Raw genomic sequence first — 24856 nt, 5'->3', positions numbered from 1 at the left:
TGGCATGCACGAGCAGAGTCGTGAGAAACCATGTGCATATAAATCAAGACTCGATAGACAAGTATACTTACTGACACCTGAAGGCTCAGAAACAAGTTTCGGGTCAATCCGACTTAGTACAAGAAAGTTATAGGCGTTTTAAGTACAGAACCTTCTACGAACGTTTCAGAAGCCATTTTTGGAAAATCGAAGCAACAGTCATATTAGGTACCTTTCGAATATCGTTATGGATCAAATCAATATGCCGACATCATATATCATATATGCATATAACAGATTCATGCATGCATACTCATAGAACATCATACAGTGAATTGCTGCGGAACGTGCAGCCCGATCCGTAAATATATTGCTGCGGAACGTGCAGCCCGATCCATAAATATAGTATATTACTGCCGAGGAACGTTTGACTCGATCCAAGACTGTATGCAAAAGTTAGAAACATTAATACTTACAGAACCATTTTAAGGACATGAACTCTTATACTTGGCTCATTATCCAATTATGTAATAATCTCAACCGTACTAAGTATACTTATATCAATAGGCCAATAAGAATCGTAGACAAACTCGGAAACTTATCAAATAGAGCTTCGGACATTAACACATACAGGACTCTTTTAGGAACAAAACTCTTCATGCTCATCTCGTTGTCCAACCATGTAATACGCTCGATCATATTGAATGTACTCATATCAAGAAGTGCATAAGAATCATAAACAAACTCGGAATCAAAGAGTAGAGTTACCTCAAAGTGCATATCATACCTTACTTGGCTCTAGGACATGCCAAAAGAAGGAAAGGGTAAGCCTTACATACCTGTTTGACCGCTTATAAGCTACGCTTATTCGTCCAAGCTTGTAAGTCTACATTTAAAAGGAATTTATGCTAATGTTAGCCTTTTCGTCGCACATTTGTACCATATTTCAAATCATACTATTTTATATTCTGCCGAAAATCGGGCAGCATCTCCCTTGTTTATATGCCTAGCCCGAATTCTCAATTCAACAACCAACAACAACAACAACAATACCAACATCAATCATAATATTTCCAATACCAACGTATGCCATAAAACAGCCCACACATTATTTTCTAATTTCCTCAACCAACCAAATTTGCGATATAACTATTTAATAATTTTATTTCCGTAAGGGAGTCGAAATTAATACTAACAACATCAATAACGACATCCTCCACATTCTACAAGTTGAATACATTTATTTTCATTCAAAATTCTCTTCAAATCTCATTCCATAATTCACAACGCCAACAAACGAATTTATCACACTATTTTCTCCGTTCTAGTTCTGTAGAACTCTAAATAAACTTATTAGCAATGAAAAGGAACCTTAATCTTACCTCAAGTGTGCAGCCACCACGTCCACCCCCTTCTTTTTGGTTGATTTTTATCTCAAATTGGAGGCAACGCAACATAGAACACTTTTCTCTTCACGGGCTTCAGGATTCGGGGCTCAAGATTTTGGTCAAAATTGATCTTTTCTCTCTAAGCTCTCTTCTCTCTTTTTCTCCAGAATTTTCTGGGTGTTTTGTTCTGAAAAATGAGGAGAAAAGACTGATATATCACTTAAATAAACATGGGTCATGGGCCTAACCCGGTTGGGCCCGGATTGGGCCTAGCCCATTGACCTTCCTTCCTTAAAACGTCCATATCTCCTTATCCCCACGTCGCCTGTGGACCCACGACCTATGGTTGGAAGGATAATTCAATTATATACAACTTTTATTTCTTGGTAGTTTTCCAAATTCCAAACTTATAATACCGTTTGTTCCCCTCGAAGTCAGATCACCCGAAAACGGTACTTAAAAATATTTGTTTAGAGGACTTCCACTTTGATTTGGCTCAAGGATCCTTCTTGAGTTGTGTTCAACTTCACATATGTGATTCATATAACTTGTCACGTGTTCCAAAAAAATCTCGATGTGTGGGCCCCACCTCCGCTTACGAATAATCCGACGTACAAAAAAATACGAAATATAATACTATCAACGTGAGTTTAAATTATGTAGTAACAACGTGATTGTCAATGTTTGAGGAAGCACGTGTCACGCTCAGGCTCTGAAAATGCGGGGTATAACAAAAGGGATCCTAAAGGTTAAAATTACATCTAAACCCCAATTATTTCACATTGACACCTACCTCGGATTTACGGGATGTTACATTATCCCCCCTTAGGATCATTCGTCCTCGAATGAAAGTTATGGCCTAAGTTTTTCACTAAACCTCAAGTCTTAGAAATTTTCGCTCGAGTTATTTTGTATAGAAAGGTATCACATCATAAGACTCTGTTAATACCATAAAATTAACAATATGGTTCTCACAAAGACTCCCACAACTATAACGAAAAAGCCTAAATATGAAATAAGAGATTCACCTTTAGTCTACACTTTCCCTAGGATTCGATAACAAGAAGGTTCAACACATATATGGTTTGACTAGAAAGCTCACAATATATCAATCTGGACAATATAATCCGACAAGGAGGCTTATTTATTAACATGTGATACAAGCCTAACTTACCTTATATCAAAGCCAAGAATAACAAATTAACGCCTAAATCAACTCACACATCTTCTTAAATCACTCTTCCACAAGCGGTAGTTCTCCAATTTCAAGCCTACAGTATAGTCCTTCCACTAAACATCTAAGCAATATAGATCTCTTAACCCAATATGAATATAGACTCAATGTGCAATAATTCTTAATTCACTACAAGATACCTTCAATTGTTCCCTTCATCCTAACCTCCAATACTTGAAATATATCACTAACTTAATTATTCCCTTAAGCTTAACAAGACTTTGTAACAAGGACTACTTTTGTTTCTAAATCCCTCTCAATTTATCAACAACCAAACCCTACAACGACCATATATATACCAAACACCTACAATGCAATTTTTGTGACTATGCACCATCCCTCAAATTACACATCAATACATGTGTACTCCATAATACCATTGTCCACTGGATTAAGATATGCAACACGGATTAAGGTCATCTCTATAAGCACGAGTGACAAACGCGTCAGAAAGATCCTAAAAGAAGTTCAAGCTCTATCGCACAATCTAGAATCAAGAAGAATGAGAAACACCTAAAATGTCCTGGTAGTCACACATCCATACTGGTGGCCAGTCTGCATGAAGAGGACTCCACTAGACACAGCTCCAAAGACAAATCCTAGGACACTTCTAAACCTAGGCTCTGATACCAAGCTTGTCACGCCCCAAAACCCTCTCTAGACGTGACCAGCATCCGACGTCATGAACAACATCGGAAGAACCTAAACGACACAATAATAACACTTGAACCTGCCAGGTTCAATACTCGCCTCCAACGGTTTATAAAATAAATGTAACATCAAGTTCCTTTTTAATAATTTTTCCTTATTAAATTAAACTAAGTTATAAGTAACTACATATATAAGGATCACAATTAAGTAATAAAATCAGTGGAAGTCTAATATAAGTAAATAGTCATAAACGTGGCAAACACCCATTGAGTCATACGAGATTTTGACAATCTACCCACAATTCTAACAACTATCTATGGAGCTTCTACGAGACACAACAATCATCTAACTTCGGGACGCAGCCCGGAAATCTAGAATAATAAATGAAACAAGAAGTGCCCCACGAACAAGGATGTGGGCTCACCAAATCAACAGCAGCAGCAAGTTCTCCTAAGCGTCGAGGGTATCACGAACTTGCTCTTCTCCGTTACCTAACATACCATAAAAAACAACAATGATATGCCTGAGTACTTTCGTACTCAGTGAGTGCCTCGGGGGCAACAAGTAATATAAAAATAAAATATAATAATACATAAAGAAATCAGTTCTGAAAAGATAGTATAAAAACTGTCATTCCACTTTATGATTCTTAATATCATTTGTTAAACATTTTATAAAGCCATTTCAAAATCCCAGTTTTCATTTATGCTTTAAATCAATCAGGCATAAATATCAATTCTATAATAAAAGTGGATATCAAAATCGCCCACAGAGGCCCAATTCCTTTCAATTATGCTTTTCAAATTGATTATGATTGTCAACAACAGTTCCATGAGAGAATAAGAATATCACACATGCCAATACAAGCCCAAGAATTAATCACATCGAAGGGATGACCGTAGAGGTTCCCTAAACACTGCGCAATACACCAGAATATGGATTCACGGTGGCTACTCTTCCTCCCAAATAGCAAGGCCATTAATACACCCCAAGTAGCGAACCCCGAAGTGGCCACTCTTCCTCCCGAATGGCAAAGCAATTAATACACTAGGATCCATAGTGGCTACTCTTCCTCCCGAATAGCAAGGCAAAACACAAAACCAGTTTTCAATGAAACCAAGTCAATAATGGGTTTTCAAGTTCATTATGCCAGTCTGAAAGAATGTTTATTTCAAAGAATGCCTTGCAAACACTTATCATATCATGCAGCTTATAAGGTTTATACATTCTATGTTTGATGTGGGCTTGTTCCCTCACGCACATTAACCATTAATCAAAACATGTAATAGATTTCAAGAGTGTAAAATCAATTCATCATATCATTCAAAACATGTTTTTATAAAGAATCAATCTTTCAAGAGAGTTTGTAAAAGAGACATATAAATTACCTTTATATTCAAAAAGGATTTTAGTTTTAAAGAGACATACATCCAAAATAAGGTTTTTAAAAGGGAGACATACAAATCACTTTTATAGTCAAAAATGATTTTAAAAGAGACATACAAATCACAACCAAAGAGTTCATAAAGACCGATCGAAAGAGTATGTTCAAAAGATACATACCTTAAATCCCGTTAAAATATTCCAAACGTAAGCTCCATGATTCAAAGAATCATTCTACATCTAATTGAGGTTTGTATGACCAGTAAACTATAGATATTCACCAAATTCACAGTTACTGTTCATAGCTGGAAACGCACAGCTACAGACCTCGAAATCCGATCATCACCGTTCACATGTAAGACCTATATGTTGGGACCACTCAGTTAAATTTTGGGCTCGATCCAACGGTTAGATAAGAGGAAAGCGTCAATTTAATATGGCTAGTCGGAGGAAATTCTACAGCAAAAATACTAGGGTTTTGTTTTTAACAAAGTGCATCTAAATCAATCCTATTTCATGATTCTACCAACTATCCCATGTCTAAAACATAATAATAATTCCATATGTCCATAAAAGTGTGAGGGTGTTACCTTTTTGAAGAAATCCCAAAGTTTCTTCCCATATTTGACCTTGAATGAAGTTTCCTCAATCTATCGATTTCATATAATGATTCGGTGTTAATCTAGTGATTAATTAAGGAAATTAACTTAGGGATTTGAGTAAAAAACTCACCTTAGAGAGATGATATATGGCTCTGGTGGAAAAACCCTCTCCTTGGACGTTTTTGGGTTGTATTTATAAGGTATTATAAAGGCTTGGGCTTTAAAACCTAATCCTACAAGAATTGGGATTTTCATTTTATACAGCTTTAGTAAATCGGTCATAACTTTTCGTTTGGCCTCCATAATATATGGTTGGAAATGTATTTCAAATACCTACAACTTTCATGTTTTGAGTTGTCTCAAATTCCCAACAAAAATACTCGAAAACTGGGCATAACTGAAACTGTCTCAGACTTAGACGAATTTCAAGATTTTTAATGAACTTTCTTATCTCATTTGACCCCGAAAAGATTATTTAACACCATTACCCATCCCAAAGGGATCCAAAAGGTTAAAATGACGTCTAAACCCCAATTATTTCGCATTGACACCTAACTCGGATTTACGGGATGTTACAGTTAGTTGAATCGTTTGGTTCTTGGCTAGAGTTAGTCAAGAGAGTGCTTGCAATAGAGTTATTATAAGAGGAGGGATTAGTGGGCTAATTCCTTGGTTGCAAAAGGCTTGTAATTTGAAAACGTTACTCAGTTAGTGAAGTTGGAAATCCTACCGGTGTAGGTCGTGGTTTTAATCTCTTGAGCATGGAGTTTTTCATGTAAATATTGTGTCTCATTTACTTACTGTTTTTTGCTTGAGGGGACAGATAAGAAACCTGGTCCCTTATCTGTTTTTTGGTGGACTCTTAGTTTCATCAATTGGAATCAGAGCGGGTTCTTTCTAAAAGGGTAACACCTAGAAAGGATCTCTCATTATGGCTGCTCCACCCAACTTCGAGGATGTACAGTCAACCACGAGACCTCCAAGGTTTAACCGACAGTATTATGGATAGTGGAAAACAAGGATGCATGACTATTTGATGGCTGAAGATTCTGAACTCTGGGACATTATTCTTGATGGTCCTTTTGTCCCTACTAGGACGAATACTGAAACTGAAAAGCTAGAAGTAAAGCCTACGAAAGAATACACTGAAACTGATAGAAAAGCCATTGAAAAGGGGCTCAAGGTAAAGAAAATTCTAATATGTGGTATTGAACCAGATGAATACAATTGTGTTTCGTCTCATGAAACTGCCAAGGAAATATGGGAAGCTTTTCTAACGGCGCATGAAGGAACCTCTCAAGTCAAACAGTCCAAAATAGACATGCTCACCACTGAGTATGAACTATTTAGGATGAAGGATGATGAGTCAATCCAAGATACGAACACTCGTTTCACCTCCATTATCAATGAGCTTCATTCTCTTGGTGAGATTATTTCAATTGTGCCTCATCTACTTACTGTTTTTTGCTTGAGGGAACAGATAAGGAACCTAGTCCTTTATCTGTTTTTCAGTGGACTCTTAGTTTTCATCAGCGTCACTATAATGTAAGACTTGTTTTCTATTCTGCATGTTTCTCGTACTTTGCCTATGTGAGATTTGTCGAAAATATCAATCACCAAACACTTGAAAGAATACCTAAACACGGTTTTAGAGCTTAAGAATATGTCGAAAGTCTGCAGAAGTTATAATGAATTAACTAATAAATCATCATATATTTTCAAATTGTTGATAACGATTTGTTAGTACCTGAAAGCCAACTAATTGATTATAATTACAGCCTGATATTTGATCTATACCTATTACCTACTACCTAGTATGGTGGACCAATTGATCTATTTGTACTACCACTGAAACTAGATCATTAGAATGTAGACTGCGAACCAGGCAAAATGAAAATAAGTTTAGTTTTGACCTAGGAATTAAAGTCTCGGTATAAGTTTTCAATAGAGTATACCTAATATAGTGAACCAAGTGACTTATCTATACTAATCAAATTACTTCATCTAATCTAGGTTGAGAGACAAAATAAAAGGTGGAACTCATCAAAAAGCTATTATATGGGACGTTTAGTTTGACACGTCTCTAACATATGTTATTTTGCCTACTACCTACACCATTGCACATACTAACAAGAAAGACAAAACTTATAAGTTGGACAGAAGAATCAAAATTTAGGATAGAAATATCTTAATTCCAATATCTGACTTTGACCATAAACGGTTAACCTCATTTGGTGGGAAGTGCGATGAGCTGGCTAATTACATGATTTTATCTTTACAAATAAATCTCTACACTATTTTATTGGTAAAGGACAATTTTATACTCTGAGAGCAAATTATTGCTACATGTCATTTGGCACTTCTACAGCTCATTCCACTCCCTGGCCACATACTCCCTTCACCTGGATGCTCTCTTCCCCTCCCCCCCCCCCCCCCCCACCCCCCCACCCCTTTTTTTCATTATATTATGAATTTCTATTATAGTATCCTTTACTTTTCGTCTCAATTGTTTAAAATAAAATAAATTCCTCTAAGAAGATAAGATCTCAACTCCAATTCTATCCTCAGTAGTACTCAAAACCAAGTGCAACCTCCGATAAAATTAGAACGATATAAATTAGCATGGCTCTTACACTAACATGCACAACTCATGAAATAGTCCAAATTTTAAAAAATGAAGAAGTGAGCAAAATGTTATGAAATATTAAATGTGAATGTCCATCACTCTAAAAATAAATTTCCACTTCCACTACACAAATATAATGCCTCTTCCATTATCTTCCCCCATCTTAATGGTTCTTCCATTATCTTCCACCATTTTAATGGTTCTTCCATTATCTCATATTTTGAATGACATGTTTATTGTTACCCTTTTGTATGCCTCTATGCACCACTATAAATAGAGGCATAGGGATTCATATTGTATATACTTGAACAACACTTAAAATATATTGGGATGAATAAGAAAGCTCTCATCTCTTGTCTCTCTTTATCTCTTTATTGTTCTTGCATCTTTTGATATATTGTACTAACTCTTTAGAATGATTTTATAACACGTTATCAGCACGAGACTCTACCTTGAACACTTATTCTAAAAAGACTAAGTGTTACAAACCTACTGAAAAAAGCAAAATATGTCAGGTAGTATCTTTCTTTTTATATTCACTTGAGACCTTGTTTGAGTAGCTTACTTGATATGCTACTGCCGTCTAACAAAAACAGATTAAGATGCGCATATTTACGGCCATCACAATTTGCTATTCTAATCAATTTTCAAGTCTCTTTTAACACTTTGGCATCTATTTTACCATAAGCAAAATTGCTTTACGGAAAAGGAGTTTTTCTTGAAATTTCTCCAAGTCATGTAAGGACTTTTGGTGTGAAGAACAGTAATCGTTTTTCCTGTTATAACAAGTATTAGGTTCCTATCTGTTTTAATATTAAGAAACACGAAAGTAAGTACTTGTTACATATGTATTAATTAGACAGAGGAGTTGGCTTACTATTTCCTTTCTATGTTAACCAATATTTCGACTTGTTTTTTTTATTTTTTTATCCACGTATGAATATATATGGTGGAAAGGAGAATCACTCCAGGAGCCTTACGATTGGAATTGAAATCAAGACAAAAGTTCTTGGACGTAGGATGTGGAATCGGAAAACAGTCGAGAAATTGCTTGATTCAGCTATACATCAATTACAAGTCTCAACAATAACGATTATCAAATATCCCGGGGACGGGGTATTGATGTTGATTATTGAATAACGGAAACTTAATTGATTCACTTGGTGGGTCATGCCAAAAATTGTTCCAGAAGCAATCTAATAAGATGACTTAATTATGATATTAATTTCGTATTCCTTAAATGGCAAAGAATGAGATTTTACAAGAAATATAGGATCACCAGAAGTGATAATATTTCCCAAGTCTCATTATGATTAAATTCATTTATGTCTGTAATCACCGGAAGTGGTAATATTTTCATAGGCTTCTTGTGATTAAAACTAAAGATGTGTTAGAAAAAAATTCTATACATCATATGTATGCCTCGATTTGCTCCTGAAGTAGTATTATCTTAAAAGAAGTTATAAACTATATTACAATTTGATATGCTTAAGGCATGTTCAGATGATTATATTTCATTCCTGAAGAATGAGAAAATTTGATAAATGTTGCAAATACATATTTCATTCCCTGAAGTGAATGTAATAGTATGTAGTAAAGCCTATAAATATGAAAGTGCATTTGGTTGTGAAAATATCACGACTCATCTCCAGAAGAGGTAGAATAATTGAGAAGTAATATTCTGAATATTTTACGCTTTACTCCCGAAGTAGTAAACTCAGAAATCTACTCTCGAAGTAGCAAACTCAGAATTTGTTTCCGAAGTAGTTGAACTCTGAAATTTACTCCTGAAGTAGTAAATATTGAAATCAACTCCTGAAGTAGCAAATATTGAAATCTACTCCTGAAGTAGTAAGACCTTGAAATTTACTCTCGAAGTAGTAAGCATTTAAACTTTACCTAAACTTTACTCCTGAAGTGGTAAAACTGTAAACTTTACTCCTGAAGGAGAAAGAACTGGTAAAATATCTGAGAAATATTCTAGTAATGTCTTCTTGTGCTTGAGCAAATTAACGAGTTATTGAGTAACGTCGTATTGCAAGCACCTTTGAATAATCAGTTTCAAGTAAATGAAAAATACCACGACCCCTCTCTTGGAGAGATAAAATAACAAAGGATATAGATATTATTTTGTGGTATGAAGGTCATTGCTGCACGTACCTGTCGTACGTCAAATTATCTTGGATACCTTTATAACGTATCATTCCAAGGGATTTTGTAGAATATTTTCTATTATAACCACATTGATATAGCATTGGTTAGTTGTTATTGATTTTCCTGAAGGAAATAATAAATTCATATATTTTTCTTGATCAAGGATGTAATTTTATGTGGTCACCGCTAAGATACAAAATATTTAGATGTTAATAGCGAATCTCCCTGAAGGAGATGTTTGGAATACTGAAGTTTAGAGCATAATGTTTATTGTTAGTTATTTATGAATTTATTATCTTTAAAAGTAAATTTGTTTACTGTATTCTTACATGACATCAGAAAGATCATCAAATTCTCTTTCGTGACACTAGCAGTGTCTAAGCAATATTTGGTAGTGCAAAATTAGTGACCAAGGTCTCCAAAAGAGCTTAATTATTTGTGCACAAGAATCATGACCCAGCAGTGTCCAAACAATATATGATTATGAAAAGCATATTGAAAGCTCCTGAAGAGTTTATCTATTATTATGTCATTCTTCTTGTATCGCAATATAAAAAAAAAAATTGTTATGATCGAAATACAAGTTGTAGTAAACCCGAAGTTTACTGATAAAAATGATCAATACTACAAATGATTGGAAGATTAATCTTCAAGTTACTACGGGTAAGAAATATATTTATGAAAGGTTGCCTGATTTGTACTACAAATATAAGCGTGATGAATCACATGAATAATAAATCAGAAGTTTATATTGATATAAAATTCATGTCATAGTAAACCAGAAGTTTACTAAAACAAATAGCACATGATATGGTAAACTTGAAGTTTACTAGTATAAATAATTTTATTAGTCGGAATGAGCGATTTGACCGTCCTGATTCAAATATGATGTGCAGATTAAGTATTTGACATAAATTGAAGAACTAGAAGATACTTCAATAATTTATTGTTGTTGCTTGTTCTCATGATAAGTTGATTATACTGACTAAAGTTGGGATTGAGTTCCCTAAATTCTGAAAAAATATAAAAGGTGAATATGGGCCCGTTCACTTGTTATGTGATGTCTTAAATAGATGCATCGATAAGACGGTCACATGTGCTTTTATTGTCAACCCGCAGTTTGACATATGCAAAGTTACTTTCTCAATGAGATTGAGTTGAGAGCACAATTTTCAGATTATGTAATCAAGAGAATTCATCTTGTTAATGCTGGTTTATATCCAAGCTGGTTTGGCGTTAAATGCCTCTACTAAATAGCTAAACCATTACTTATGAGAACAAAGTTTTATGTGGTGATCTGAAATATGATATATTGTATACAACATCACTTGTATGCTTCAGGCCAATAAATTATGATAAATTGTCTCCTCACAATTGGTTCAGGGTTAGGAACCAAATGTTTCAATCTAACAGTTTTTTATGTGTGGTATATGATTAATGAATCTACCATGATGCACAAAGATGGATTCCCCCAAAGAAGATGGAATATATGTTAGTTTTTCTAACATAAGGGGGAGAGAATAAGCAGCTGAGGAATATGTTATGAATTATCATTAGTGTGATCTTCATTAAAAGGATAATTCAACTCAAATGCTAGAAGCATTTGCTAACCCAAAATTAATCTCTAATTTCAGCTGCAAAATGCTCCTATTAAATTCATGTCCCTGAAGGACATAGTCTATAGCATGCATGAAGCGTGGTAGACTAATCGGTTCCAAACGCAATAATCATTGAAAAGAAAGAGGAGCAAATGGTCAATGATCATTATAAAGAGGCAATGTGCTCTTGAAGAGCCTACGACATAATACTTCATGAAACCTCATGAGAGGTTTAGGTACCTAAAAATAATGGAAGTGATGAGATCTCAATAAGTTATGTCACATTGCGAACCGATATAAATGATATACCGTCGACGATATTTTTGATACAATATAGCGCAATATTGTAAAAGATTGTGAGGATCTAAATTCTACGTCTATTAAAGCATGCTAATGTAGAAATTATTATCAAGTGAAATGAGGAATCTTGGTAAGCGTAAAGCTTATTGGACCTGCTGTCCGGACACCAGAAGATGTCACATATTTAGATAGAAATAGATGTTGTCACAACCTATATGAATCACTTGAAAATGAAATATACATGAAAATCCCTGAAGGATTTAAGATGACTGAAGCATGTAGTTCAAAGTCTCGGAAAATGTATTCAATCAGATTACAAAGATCATTGTATGGTTTGAAGCAATCCGGGCACATGTGGTATAACCGCCTTAGTGAATATTTGTTAAAGGAAGGCTACACAAATGATGTAATTTGCCCATGTATTTTTATAAAGAAAGTAATATCGGAGTTTGTTGTACTTGCTGTATATGTTGACGACATAAACCTTATTGGAACTCCTGCAGAGCTCAAAAAGGCAATTGATTATTTAAAGAAGGAATTTGAGATGAAAGATCTTGGAAAGACAAAATTATGCCTTGGTTTGCAAATTGAACATTTGACAAATGGCATTTTTGTCCATCAATCTGCCTATACAGAGAAAGTGTTGAAACGATTTTATTAGATGAAGCACATCCATTAAGTACTCCGATGGTTGTTCGATCACTTGATGCGAATAAAGATCCGTTCCGACCTCAAGAAAAGAGTAAGGAAATTCTTGGTCCAGAAGTACCATATCTTAGTGCAATTGGTGCACTAATATATCTTGTCAATACCACAAGGCCTGACATAGCATTTTCAGTTAATGTGTTAGCGAGACATAGTTGTGCTCCTACAAAGAGACACTGGAACGGAATTAAACACATATTGAGGTATCTAAAGGGGACTATCGATTTGGGCTTATTTATTCTAGCAATTGCAGTCCCGATCTTGTTGGTTATGTCGATGCAGGGTATTTATCTGACTCACACAAAGCTAGATCTCAAACAGGCTATGTATTTATTTGTGGGGGCGCTGCCATATCTTGGCGATCTACAAAGCAGTCTATTGTGGCTACCTCATCAAATCATGTTGAGATAATAGTCATTCATGAAGCGAGCCGTGAAGTTGTGTGGCTGAGGTCAATGATACATCTCATTCGAGAAAAGTGTGGTTTGAAATGTGATAAAATACCCACAATCTTATATGAAGATAATGCAGCATGCATTGCCCAATTGAAAGGAGGTTTCATAAAAGGAGATAGAACGAAGCACATTTCACCAAAGTTATTCTTCACACATGATCTCCAGAAGAATGGTGATATTGATGTGCAACAAATCCGTTCAAGTGACAATTCTGCAGATTTGTTCACCAAATCTTTACCAACTTCAACTCTTGAGAAGATGATATTCAAGATTGGAATGCGAAGACTCCGACATCTGAATTTTGGTCTTCGTCAGGGGGAGTGAAATACGTGTTGTACTCTTTTTCCCTTAACCAAGGTTTTGTCCCATTGGGTTTTCCTTGGTAAGGTTTTTAATGAGACAGCTCTCAAAGCGTATTACTAGATATGTGTACTCTTTTTCCTACATTAGGACTTTTTCCCACAGGATTTTTTCCTAATAAGGTTTTAACGAGGCACATCATCTATTAAGACATGGACATCCAAGGGGGAGTGTTATGAAATATTAAATGTGGATGTCCACCACTCTAGAAATAAATTCCCACTTCACTACACAAATATAATGCCTCTTCCATTATCTTCCCCCATCTTAATGGTTCTTCCATTATCTTCCACCATTTTAATGGTTCTTCCATTATCTCATATTTTGAATGACATATTTATTGTTACCCTTTTGTATGCCTCTATGCACCACTATAAATAGAGGCATAGGGATTCATATTGTATATACTTGAACAACACTTAAAATATATTGGGATGAATAAGAAAGCTCCCATCTCTTGTCTCTCTTTATCTCTTTATTGTTCTTGCTTCATCTTTTGATATATTGTACTAACTCTTTAGAATGATTTTATAACACAAAATAAATTATTCTATCTTCTTATGTAGTCCTGACTTACTTTAGTTCAAAAACTTTCTAACGTGTATACTCATAAAATAGTTTGTAGGATCACATTTATTTTTCAAAATAAGATTGTGTCATTATTTTTAAAGGAAAACATAAGAGATAATATATGAGCTCATACTTTAACTATTCAATTGTACAGAGCTGGAATTTCTTACATTTTTTTCAATGAAATTGTAGGATTATTTATAATCTTGAAACAACAATGACACTATCTAGTAGTAGAACGATTTAATAAAATAAAATGCTTATCTCATTCCGACTAAATGCACCTAAAGTCAACATCGAGTTTAGTATTTATCCATTTAGTTTATTTACGTACTAACCAAATAGTTTAATTTACATATATTTTAATATTACAAAACTAAATGACACCTCTTTTAAAAAAATACAAAAGATAAATTTATATTGTCACAAAACATACGAAGAAGTATTGAGCATAAATTCAGTCTCAAACATAATCATTTGAAAGAATTCTCTAAATATTACGTATCTAAAAGCTTCTTTAAAAGATGGCTTAATACCCAGATGGACCCTTAAACTTGACATGTTTTGTAAGATAGACATATAAACTTACAAGGTGACCAGATAGACACTTAAACTTACTCAAAGTGTATTTTTCAAGTTTTCCAGTTATTTTGAAAACAAAAACTATATTTTTCAAACACTTACAATTTTCATGGCCAAACAAGCCCTAAATATATCACAAAATATTTTTTTTTAAATGCAAAAATAAGGCAAACGCATATACATGAGACTATAAATGTGCACTTAAACCAATAAATACTCGCTAATCGCAATTTTGCAGCTTTCAATTAACTCGGGGTTTTTTTTTTTTTTTTACACTTGAATAATTAAAAAACAATAATTTTAACCAATAAAAATCCTTAAAAAAAGAAATTTCAAATTACGAAATTTCTAAGTTCAGTATTTCAAGTGTAAAAGAAATTTCAAATTAAGAAAACTGTAAAGCCGAGAAGAAAATCCTTAAAAAAAAGAAATTTCTTAATTTGAAATTTCTTTTTTTAAGGATTTTTATTGGTTAAAGTTATTGTTTTTTAATTATTCAAGTGTAAAAAAAAAACCGAGTTAATTGAAAGCTGCAAAATTGCGATTAGCGAGTATTTATTGGTTTAAGTGCACATTTATAGTCTCATGTATATGCGATTGCCTTATTTTTGCATTTAAAAAAAATATATTTTGTGATATATTTAGGGCTTGTTTGGCCATGAAAATTGTGAGTGTTTGAAAAATATAGTTTTTGTTTTCAAAATAACTGGAAAACTTGAAAAATACACTTTGAGTAAGTTTAAGTGTCTATCTGGTCACCTTGTAAGTTTATATGCCTATCTTGCCAAGTTTAAGGGTCCATCTAGGTATTAAGCCTTAAAAGATTAAAACAAAACCAAAATTAAGAAGCCAACTTACAATTTAATTAACGTGATACGTTTGCGTTTCACTTATTCCAAACGTTGCCGTAACTCTTTCTAGAATAGACTTCTAGAATCGTTATTTCACGTCGTTTGAAGACATCTCTGTGATGCTATGCATTTTTATGATTCTTCCCCCTAGATGTTTTAATATTTTGCTGCTAAAAAAATATATAAGAGCTCAGCTTATTAATAATACGATTTATTAGGAACTTACAAGTTACCATCATGGCTTAATGTATATGCGGCCCTCTAAATTTTCCCTTTTTTTCCATTTTGGACCTCGACTAAATATTGTTCCTATTGAACCCCTGAACTCATCCTGAAATGTGTCTATCAAACCCCCTAAATTTGATTTTTATTAGAAGCAGAAATTAAATTGGGGAAATGAAGGTGGAGTAATATTTTAGACATGTGGTAAGTTATTCTTTAGGTCATGGATGTGTCGGTTTCTGTTGGTTATGCTCTTTCACTGCCAGCTTAATTAAGAGTTACTCTTTTTCCCCCTCTCTATTGCTGCTAATCTGAGCTGAAAGATGACATCATTAAATTAAAATATATATTAACATGTTGCTACATTGAAGATGGAATACTATGTAATTCGGATTGTGTCTAATAAACACACTAGATGACGAGTTAGGGGTTAAATAGGAATTATACTTAATTGATGTGCCAAAATAAAAAAGAGGGACAAATTTAAGGGGCCGCATATGCATTAAATCTACAATCATCTATCTAGCTTTCAATAAATTTATTTCTATCATTGGAAGTCTTAGGAATTTATTTGCTACTTGCCTACTTCTTCCAATTCAAAAGATTCCATTAATCCCTTTATTCGTGTTGTACGCTTTTTAATTATAGCCGACTTATTCCCCTTCCACATGAGGAGACCTTTCCATATTATAGAATCTAATAATTTCAAATAATTGTTGTCTGTTTTATACTGCAACAAGAAAGCTTTATCGACACCAAAAAAGTGAATGAAATTGGTACTTTCTCCGTTTCATCTTATATGTTTTAATTTAATAGGCAAATTTAAGATACCGAATTAAAATTATGTGTAATGTATTATTTTTTTAAGTTTTATGATCTTAAACATATCAGGTAAGATATTAGAATAAAAGAGTTGTTAAGTATAAAGAATGACTTTTATTTTAACAAATTAAAAAAGATAAAGCGTATAAATTGAAATATATGATATCACTTACTCCCTCTGTCCCAATTGATGTGGGCAATTTTCGCTCTCCGAGATTCAAAATGCATGAACTTTGACCAACATTTTAAGATGTATTTTTTCACCAAATTGATATAGGAAATGTAGCAACTTATAGTACTTTTCATGTAATTTTAAAAAATATATAAATTTTAATATTAAAATATTGAGTTAATATAATGCAATTTAGATTTAAAATTTAGTTAAATTGACTCTCGAAAAACGAAAAGTGTCACGTAAATTGAGACGGATGGAGTACTACTTTGTGAATAAGTTAGCGTGTTCATAGTTCATTTGGCAAACTTAATAGGGGCAATTTGGAATTTACCATATATTTTGGGTTTAAATTACGCAGAACAACAACGTGGGGCGATGCGTACACGTAATTGACACTTTTAAGAAATTCCAAGCTGTCTGCTGCCATCCCAGAAAGCAGAAGCTTCCTTGATTGTACCAAATTACTAACATATCCTTTATTTTAATTGTACTGAAGCAATATATATTAAAAAAAACATCCTGAAGTTTCAGAGTTACTAAACAGAGATGTCTCTAAATTTTGTTTTTGCCCATCATGCTGTAAATTGCAATTGTTTATTGTCATTTTTATCTTGGTATATCAAACAAAACAACAAAACCCAAAAATTAGCATACTTAGGTTTTGCATGTCGAATGTTGAGTGACTTTTTATTTGATAGCTTTATGATAGTCAGATTTTGAATCATGATCTTTCAAAAGTGATGAGCGATTTCGAATTCAAATTGAATGAGGATTATTAGTACCGTACGCCACTCATTATAAGATTTATTTCAATAGTTTATTAATAATACATTATGTTTTGGAAAAGAAAAAGTACTCCTATTCGATTTATGTAAAAGAGCATTGCATAATTATGGTAAATGTGAAACTACTTGGGAGTTTTATTTTAATAATTCAAAAAACTATGTGAAGAAAAAATTGAAAGAAATCCATGTCCTACGACAATATGAATAAATTTTCATCCATGTCCTACTACAATATGAATATTAATTAAAATAAATGCATCCTTGTATACAATGAACAACTAAAGTAAAAGTCCAAATGGTATAAAGGACAGTAAATGGAAGCTCAGAAAACAAAAAATTGTCAAAAATTACAAGACTTCAAAAGTAAAAAGTGTCTGAGTAATACTCCCTCCCGTCTATTTTTCTCCGTCTATTTTTACCTGTCCTATATTGACTTGACAAATCTCTTAAAGAGTTACAAATAAAATTACAATTTTACTATATCACCCGCTAATTATTACTAAGTTATCTAATGATTGAAATCAATCAAACATATTTTAAAAGTTGTGCGATCACTAACAATTCATTGATATTAAGAATAAAACAGATATGAATTGATAAATTATCTCTTAGTGTTCTAAACTGGACAAGTAAAAAATGGACACCTATTTTGCTTCTTTTTTTAAAAAAAATGAATATCTATTTTTAAAATAGTGGAGAAGTGAAAATGGACAGGAGTACTTATATAAAATTATTCGTCACATATAAAATTACTCTATTCCAATTTCTTGACACTATTTTCTTTTTGGTCTGTACCAAAAAAAATGTCACATATCTATATTTAGAAATAATTTAAATTTATGAGATGATTTACAACCACATATTTTTATAAAAAATTTTTTGGATCACATATTTTAAAAATCTTTCTTTTTTTCTTAAATTTCGTGTCAAATTAAATAATGTCATATAAATTGGAATGAAGATCTTAAATTTCGTGTTAAATTAAATGGTGCCACATTGACCCCGGGGGGGGAGTACTATAAACCAGCACAGATGAACGGTCAAGGAAGGAAGGGGTACAAAGCCCAATTTAGTAATTGTGAATGCGAATGTGTATGACACGTGGTACACACCCATATAATTGCCACGTCACGCCACCCCACCTTCAAAGTTTCCGACTTTCAGGCTTCTTTAAAGAATTGAAGTCTTGTTTTATCAAAATCATTATCTCATCATCTTTGTCTCTCCAACTACTTTCTCTCTCTCTCTCTATATATATATATATCTCTTCTCCGGCGACCCTTTTTTTACTCCGGTCAATTCCCCGTCGGAAAATCTTAAATTCTTGAGTGTCCTCACAGCTTCCTTGATTGTACCTTCCCTGGCCGATCTTGTACTTTATATTATTAGTCATCATGAATCCAGAATAGTAAGTTCCTTTTAATACATCAAATTTTATGATGGCTTTTTTAGATCTGTTTTGATTTCTAAAAAGGAGAATTGAGTAAAAAGTTTCCATCTTTGCTCCTTTTTTTGGTGGTATTATTGTACATGTGTTTTTTCTTTCTTTATTTATGGTTGTTTCCATGTGGGGTTGATCGAATTTTATAGATCGTCAATTTTGTTTATCGGAAAGATTTTACCGCAATTGCGTTGACCCTTTTTTGTTCTTAGGATTATAATTATGTTTACGGAATTCCTAGTTATTTTGTGTTTATAAATTTTGAACAGAGCATGTCCAATAGCATATTTGGAAAGCTAATACCTAAAATATATCTGGAATTCATGGAAACCTGCCTAGAATAAGCAAGAGTGCTAAGTGAGCAAAACCTTCAACTCAAAGCAATACAGAATGGTATTTTTTGTTCTAAAGGTAATGAACCAATAAGGGATTTAACAGGTATTTGGGCTATGCATAAATTTCACAGAGTAAAGGAAACTCAGAGGGATAGAGAGGTTTCCTTGACTGATAATATCTGCAAAATTATCCCCATGTGAATATTGTGCTATTACATTAATCTAATTGCTTATCTGGACTCTTTCTAAACTTCTGTTGCTCAACTGACATTATGATCTTACTTGCAGCGACTATCTTTTCAAGCTTTTGCTTATTGGAGATTCGGGTGTTGGCAAATCGTGTCTCCTTCTGAGATTTGCTGTAAGTTATTTGTTGAATTATCCGACCATTATGCTTCTCATACATCCGAAGACTTTTTCCTTTTGCGCCGTCTGTATTAGTTTCTTGCTTGTGCAACTTGTTTCTCCAGATATGCAAAGTGTTTTTCCCTTGCATTGTTTTCTTTTTTCTCTGTTTTGGCCGAGAGTTGAGAGAATGATGCTTCCGCAATTTTGCAACTTTATGAGAAATGATTTTTGCATAGCCCTTTTCTGCTGGTTATCCCCCCCCCCCCCCCCCCCCCACACACACACACACACACGCACACAAAAAAAAACCCCAAACGACACACAGAAAAACTCGCGCAGATAGATTTCTATGTGGATCTAATTCTCTATCCTCTTTTTGGGCTGTGGAAGTTCAACTTATGTAGAGCGAAGCTTTGCTTCTGTTTCATTAAGCTTTGATTTGCTGATTTGAATACCGTTACATTGTTCATTCTTTTGAACTGCCCCGTTATTGCATTGTGAAGTTTTACAATCTTTGTGGAAGCAAGTGAGCTTTTTTCTCATTGCTATTTTTTCTCTGGTTTCAGGATGATTCATATCTTGAGAGTTACATTAGTACCATTGGTGTGGACTTTGTAAGTGAATCTTCCCATTCTTTGTAATGTCTCATTTAGTAATGGTTCGGCCGTATAATTGTATTTCTTTTTTCTTCTAGAAAATCCGCACTGTTGAACAGGATGGGAAAACCATTAAACTTCAAATTGTAAGTATCTAATTCTGCCTTGGCTATTCATGTGCTGAAGGAATAGGAAGTTTGTCTGCCTTAATGGTTGGTTGTTTTTTTTTTTTTTACAATAATGACCAAAATTTTAAAAAATATATATTGAACCACACTCTCTATAGTCCGCTACGCTTGCTTAATGTATCTTATATCTAAGCTCTTATTGTGATCCATTCTTTACTTCATTTTGTTCCTTGAGAGGCTAATATCTTTTCTAATGCATTTTCTCTCCTCTGGTATATGCAGTGGGATACTGCTGGTCAAGAACGTTTTAGGACAATTACCAGCAGTTACTATCGCGGTGCACACGGCATAATTGTAAGTTTCTCGTTTTCTTGCATGTTGTTTTTGACATTGTATCCCATTTATCAAGAGGTCTTACTCTGATGGCATCTCCTATCAGGTGGTTTATGATGTAACCGACCAAGAGAGCTTCAACAATGTCAAGCAATGGTTGAGTGAAATAGACCGATATGCAAGTGATAATGTGAACAAACTTCTTGTTGGAAATAAGTGTGATCTCACAGCACAGAAGGTAGTTTCCACAGAGACAGCTCAGGTAAACAAACCCCTAGGCTCCATGATGTGTGAATATGCTATCGTCATTAGTTACCTGAATTGTTCGTTCAAGGATGCCTTTATCTTGCTGAGCTGTATATCCCAATTGATGGCCAACCTTTTCATAGGCTTTTGCTGATGAGATTGGCATACCTTTCATGGAAACAAGTGCAAAAAGTGCCACTAATGTAGAACAGGCTTTCATGGCTATGGCTGCTTCAATCAAGAACAGGTTTGGAAATTTTCAGTTGAAGTAGTCCTCATCATAGTTACAGTTTTGCTCTTTCTAGTATGGAAACTTATTATCCTATGCATTTGTAGAATGGCAAGCCAACCGGCATCAAACAATGCACGACCCCCAACTGTGCAGATCCGTGGACAACCCGTCAACCAGAAGAGCGGTTGCTGTTCATCTTGAAAGGACGAAGCTCTGTTGCCTTGATGATGATTCTGATGTGGCATGTAAAATTAGTCTCTCTTACTGGCTTGATAGGAAGATTGTTCACTGTTGTCACTTTTTACTTTCTTTCGACACTTTTGTGAAAACACTCAATTCTTTGCAATGTATTTGGATAAATGATTTGTAGAAAATCTAGGAATATTGGTGAATACTAGCATTTTGCTTTCTATTCTTTGGACGTTCATCAAAATGATTTAATCTGCAATGTGCAAGTTCAGCTATTAGAGCGTTGCTATGCTTATGGTTTTCACATGTGGATTGATTTTTTTCCGTTCTTCTGAACCTCGAATATGCCAAGTGGATTATCAAACATCGACAATGTCGGCTTCTTCTCAAGTCATACCAGTGTACCTTAGTTATAGTAGTTTGCCAATAATCACCATGGTGAGAGATATTTGAGTCTTTATGGTGGCAAGTACCTCACAGACAAATAATTGCATTAGATTAGTTGTAAAACAACCTGGAAGCATGTTACAAAAATGCTTAATCATAACATTTTTTCTTGGGAACCTCAACAAAATAGAATGTTAGAACAACATCTGAAGAGAAATCCTAAGAACTACAGATAATATCTTCCTTTAAGAAAACATACTCTGAAGTTTCTGCTACCAGAATGAAGTTTCTGCTAGTCTACTTTCTTTTTCTCTGTTATCGAATAAAGAATGGAACATCTCCTATAAAAAAAGGTTTTCTCACTCTTAAATAGTTTACCAGTAATCACCACAAGAACAAGCTCCATTTTTGAAATGGTGAAACCTAGTTGTGTCTCTGACAATGATTTCCCTATTTTCTATTGCTGAAATAACTTTAGTGGCTTGGTGGCAATCTCCACAAACTCTGAGGTTCTTGAATATCCTAATTGGCATTCCTGCTGGTAATTTCATTAAACCAAAGGCAATTGCTAGTTTCTCACTGTGCCAGAGAAGTAGTTGCTCTTTCTGTTCCTCACCGACATCGTGTAACGAAGAGTCAAGATCAGGCACATAACCTGCTAACTTCATTTTCTTTTCAAGATCTTTTAGTTTCATTCGTATGCTTTCGATATCTGGATGAAGTCTATCTCCTGATCTGAACTCATGGACCACTCTCCCAACCTCCATCCAACTATATCCTGGTGTTTTGATAACTTTGTTCTCTTTCATTGATTTTCTAACTTTAGAAACACCATCCCATTGGTTTTTGGCTGCATAAACATTAGCAAGTTGGACATAGCCTGCTGCATTTGTAGGTTCAAGGACAAGCAAGTTTTTGGCAGCAAACTCTGCTACTTCTAAGTTTCTGTGGATCCTACAAGCACCCAAAAGTGATCCAAATAGCGCTATATGGGGTTTGAAATTCATTTCTCTTATCAAATCCACAGCTTCGTTTAGCTTTCCAGCTCGTCCAAGGAGGTCGACCATACAAGTGTAGTGGTCTGGTTTTGGCTTAACACCATAATCACTCTGCATTTGCTCAAAATACTGAATTCCAAGATCGACCAAACCTGCATGGTTACATGCTGAAAGAACCCCAACAAAGGTTATCCAATCTGGTCTTATTCGTTTACTCCTCATCTCATCAAACAAACAAAGTGCCTTCTTGCTTTCCCCATGTTGAGCATACCCCGAAATCATCGCATTCCAAGTGACAACATCCTTTCTTGGCATCTCAAGAAACAATTTCCACGCATCCTCCAAAACTCCACACTTGCTATACATGCTAATCAATGAAGTCCCCACCGTCATATCAAAGTACAGGGGGGACTTCACCACATGCTGATGAACTTGCTTCCCTAACTTCAATGCAGATAAATTACTACAACCTAGTAAAAGACTACTCAACGTTGAGTCGTTCACCTTTATACCCGACCCCATCATTTTCTTGATCAACTTCATACCATCCTCCGCTCTCCCATTCTCAATGTAACCCGAAATCATAGTGTTCCACGTTACCATACTCTTCTCAGACATCTCTCGAAACATCTTTTCCGCCATTTCAACGTTTCCTAATCTCATATACCCCGTCACAATCGCTGTCCTAGCAATCACACCTTTCACAGGAGCTTCCCTAAACAACTCCAATGCTGATTCCAATTCACCAGACTCAACATACCCAGCTACCATAGCATTCCAAGTAACCTCATTCCTCACCGGCATTACCCGAAACAACTTTTCGGCTTCACCCATTAGTCCATTTTGTGAAAACCCCGAAATCATTGTATTCCAGGAAGCAACATCTTTAACTAGCATTTGATCAAAGAAACTTTTAGCAGCCTGGATATCAGAATTTCTCCAATAACAAGCTAACATCGTATTATACGACACAACATTTGGTTCAGGAATTTTATCAAACAGTTGGCGAGCTTCTTTTACATATCCAGGTTTTCTTGAAAATCCAGCCAAGATTGAATTCCATGTAATTACTGTCTTAACCTTAACGCTCTCGAAAACTCTAAGCGCAGAATCTAAATCCCCACATCGAATAAAACTGGTAATTTTCTTGTTTGACAATACCACATCATCAGGTCTGCAATTGTACGGAAAGTGACCATTTCTTGAAAATTTTATGTTACTGGAGTGTACCAATTTGGACGAAGGCAATACTTCTGGGTTCGAAGTGTCGTTTGGGTTTCGATAACAGGAGCTAAAAGAGATACAAATATGGCCATTGTATGACAAGAAAGTAAGGAAGCAAACTTTGTGTCTAAAGTGAAGTTGATAGTACATTTGTCATGTATGGTAGTGTGTTGAGCTCTTTATATGGAACTTATAAGCTAACCATAGGTGGACTTGGAAGTTGGAACCGTGCGGGAAATTTGGTTTTTAGGTGTATATTCAACCCTCTATAACAGCATAAATAACATAAAATATAACATGAAAGATCGATTTTAGGAAAAAAAACCTACTAGTTGTTATCGGAAGTAAATTCCGAATTTTAAATTTATGGGTTCAATATTCAAGTTTTTTTATCATTACATTTTTAAAGTTATGAGTTCATAGTACTATTTGGTTTGTTCCAGTTTGTGCTTCGTATTGAAACTATTGTTTTCCTAGTGGCTTTTGTTCAAGTTTGTCTGAGAACAAAAGGCACTAGGAAAACATTTGTTGAGTGATATTCGAAGTGTTATCAAGACAAACTTGAACAATAGTTAATATGACATGGCATGTCAATTAGGAGAGAAGAAGTGTTTTGTAATGTTTAGTATTTTTTAAGAAAAATGGTGATACTTGAGTGATGTTCTAATCCTAAAAAAAATAAAAGTGATATTAGAAGGCAATTGTCAAAACATGAATGACCTTTTAGGGAATTAACTCTACGTATTGTTAAAAGGAAACATGTTGTATTAACCGATATTAATTCTAGACTAGATAACATGTGTTAGTACAACGTGTAACATCTTTTTGTTAGGTAATGTGATTCATATGTACTATTCATCGTAAATTTGTAATAAAGAAAGCACACTATCCACAAACCAAACACCAAACTAAACAAAAAGCAAAATTGTACAACTACATACTGCAATATAGTAATTA

At 34.3% G+C, this 24856-nt stretch overlaps 3 protein-coding genes across 3 annotated transcripts; 2 read left to right on the top strand and 1 right to left on the bottom strand.

Annotated features, from left to right (window-relative positions):
* Nucleotides 1-6258: 6258 nt before the first annotated feature.
* LOC132637139 (uncharacterized) lies at nucleotides 6259-6786 on the top strand. Its single transcript, XM_060354278.1, has one exon. The coding sequence runs from the start codon at nucleotides 6259-6261 to the stop codon at nucleotides 6784-6786; it is 528 nt and encodes a 175-aa protein (XP_060210261.1).
* An 11854-nt stretch (nucleotides 6787-18640) lies between these two features.
* LOC132635168 (GTP-binding protein YPTM2) lies at nucleotides 18641-21513 on the top strand. The gene is made up of 8 exons (XM_060351440.1): nucleotides 18641-18850; nucleotides 19507-19579; nucleotides 20133-20180; nucleotides 20261-20308; nucleotides 20573-20644; nucleotides 20730-20885; nucleotides 21013-21116; nucleotides 21206-21513. Exons 1-8 carry the CDS (start codon nucleotides 18837-18839, stop codon nucleotides 21300-21302), a joined length of 612 nt encoding a protein of 203 aa, XP_060207423.1. The 5' UTR covers nucleotides 18641-18836; the 3' UTR covers nucleotides 21303-21513.
* A 120-nt stretch (nucleotides 21514-21633) lies between these two features.
* LOC132635167 (pentatricopeptide repeat-containing protein At4g16835, mitochondrial) lies at nucleotides 21634-24145 on the bottom strand. Its single transcript, XM_060351439.1, has one exon. It carries the CDS (start codon nucleotides 24047-24049, stop codon nucleotides 22052-22054), a length of 1998 nt encoding a protein of 665 aa, XP_060207422.1. The 5' UTR covers nucleotides 24050-24145; the 3' UTR covers nucleotides 21634-22051.
* Nucleotides 24146-24856: the final 711 nt, after the last annotated feature.

Source organism: Lycium barbarum, chromosome 4 (assembly GCF_019175385.1).
Source record: "Lycium barbarum isolate Lr01 chromosome 4, ASM1917538v2, whole genome shotgun sequence".
Classification (NCBI taxonomy): Eukaryota; Viridiplantae; Streptophyta; class Magnoliopsida; order Solanales; family Solanaceae; genus Lycium; species Lycium barbarum.
The sequence above is the reverse complement of the archived record's forward strand: the minus strand, read 5'-3'. Positions and strand labels throughout refer to the sequence as shown.

What these genes read in the sequence shown, in the direction of transcription:
- LOC132637139 (XM_060354278.1), top strand. Translation starts at nt 6,259, where the DNA reads ATGCATGACTATTTGATGGCTGAAGATTCTGAACTCTGGGACATTATT.
- LOC132635168 (XM_060351440.1), top strand. An exon ending in AAACCATTAAACTTCAAATT is followed by an intron (nt 20,309 to 20,572) that starts GTAAGTATCTAA and finishes TGGTATATGCAG; the next exon opens with TGGGATACTGCTGGTCAAGA. An exon ending in GCTGCTTCAATCAAGAACAG is followed by an intron (nt 21,117 to 21,205) that starts GTTTGGAAATTT and finishes ATGCATTTGTAG; the next exon opens with AATGGCAAGCCAACCGGCAT.
- LOC132635167 (XM_060351439.1), bottom strand. Translation starts at nt 24,049, where the DNA reads ATGTACTATCAACTTCACTTTAGACACAAAGTTTGCTTCCTTACTTTC.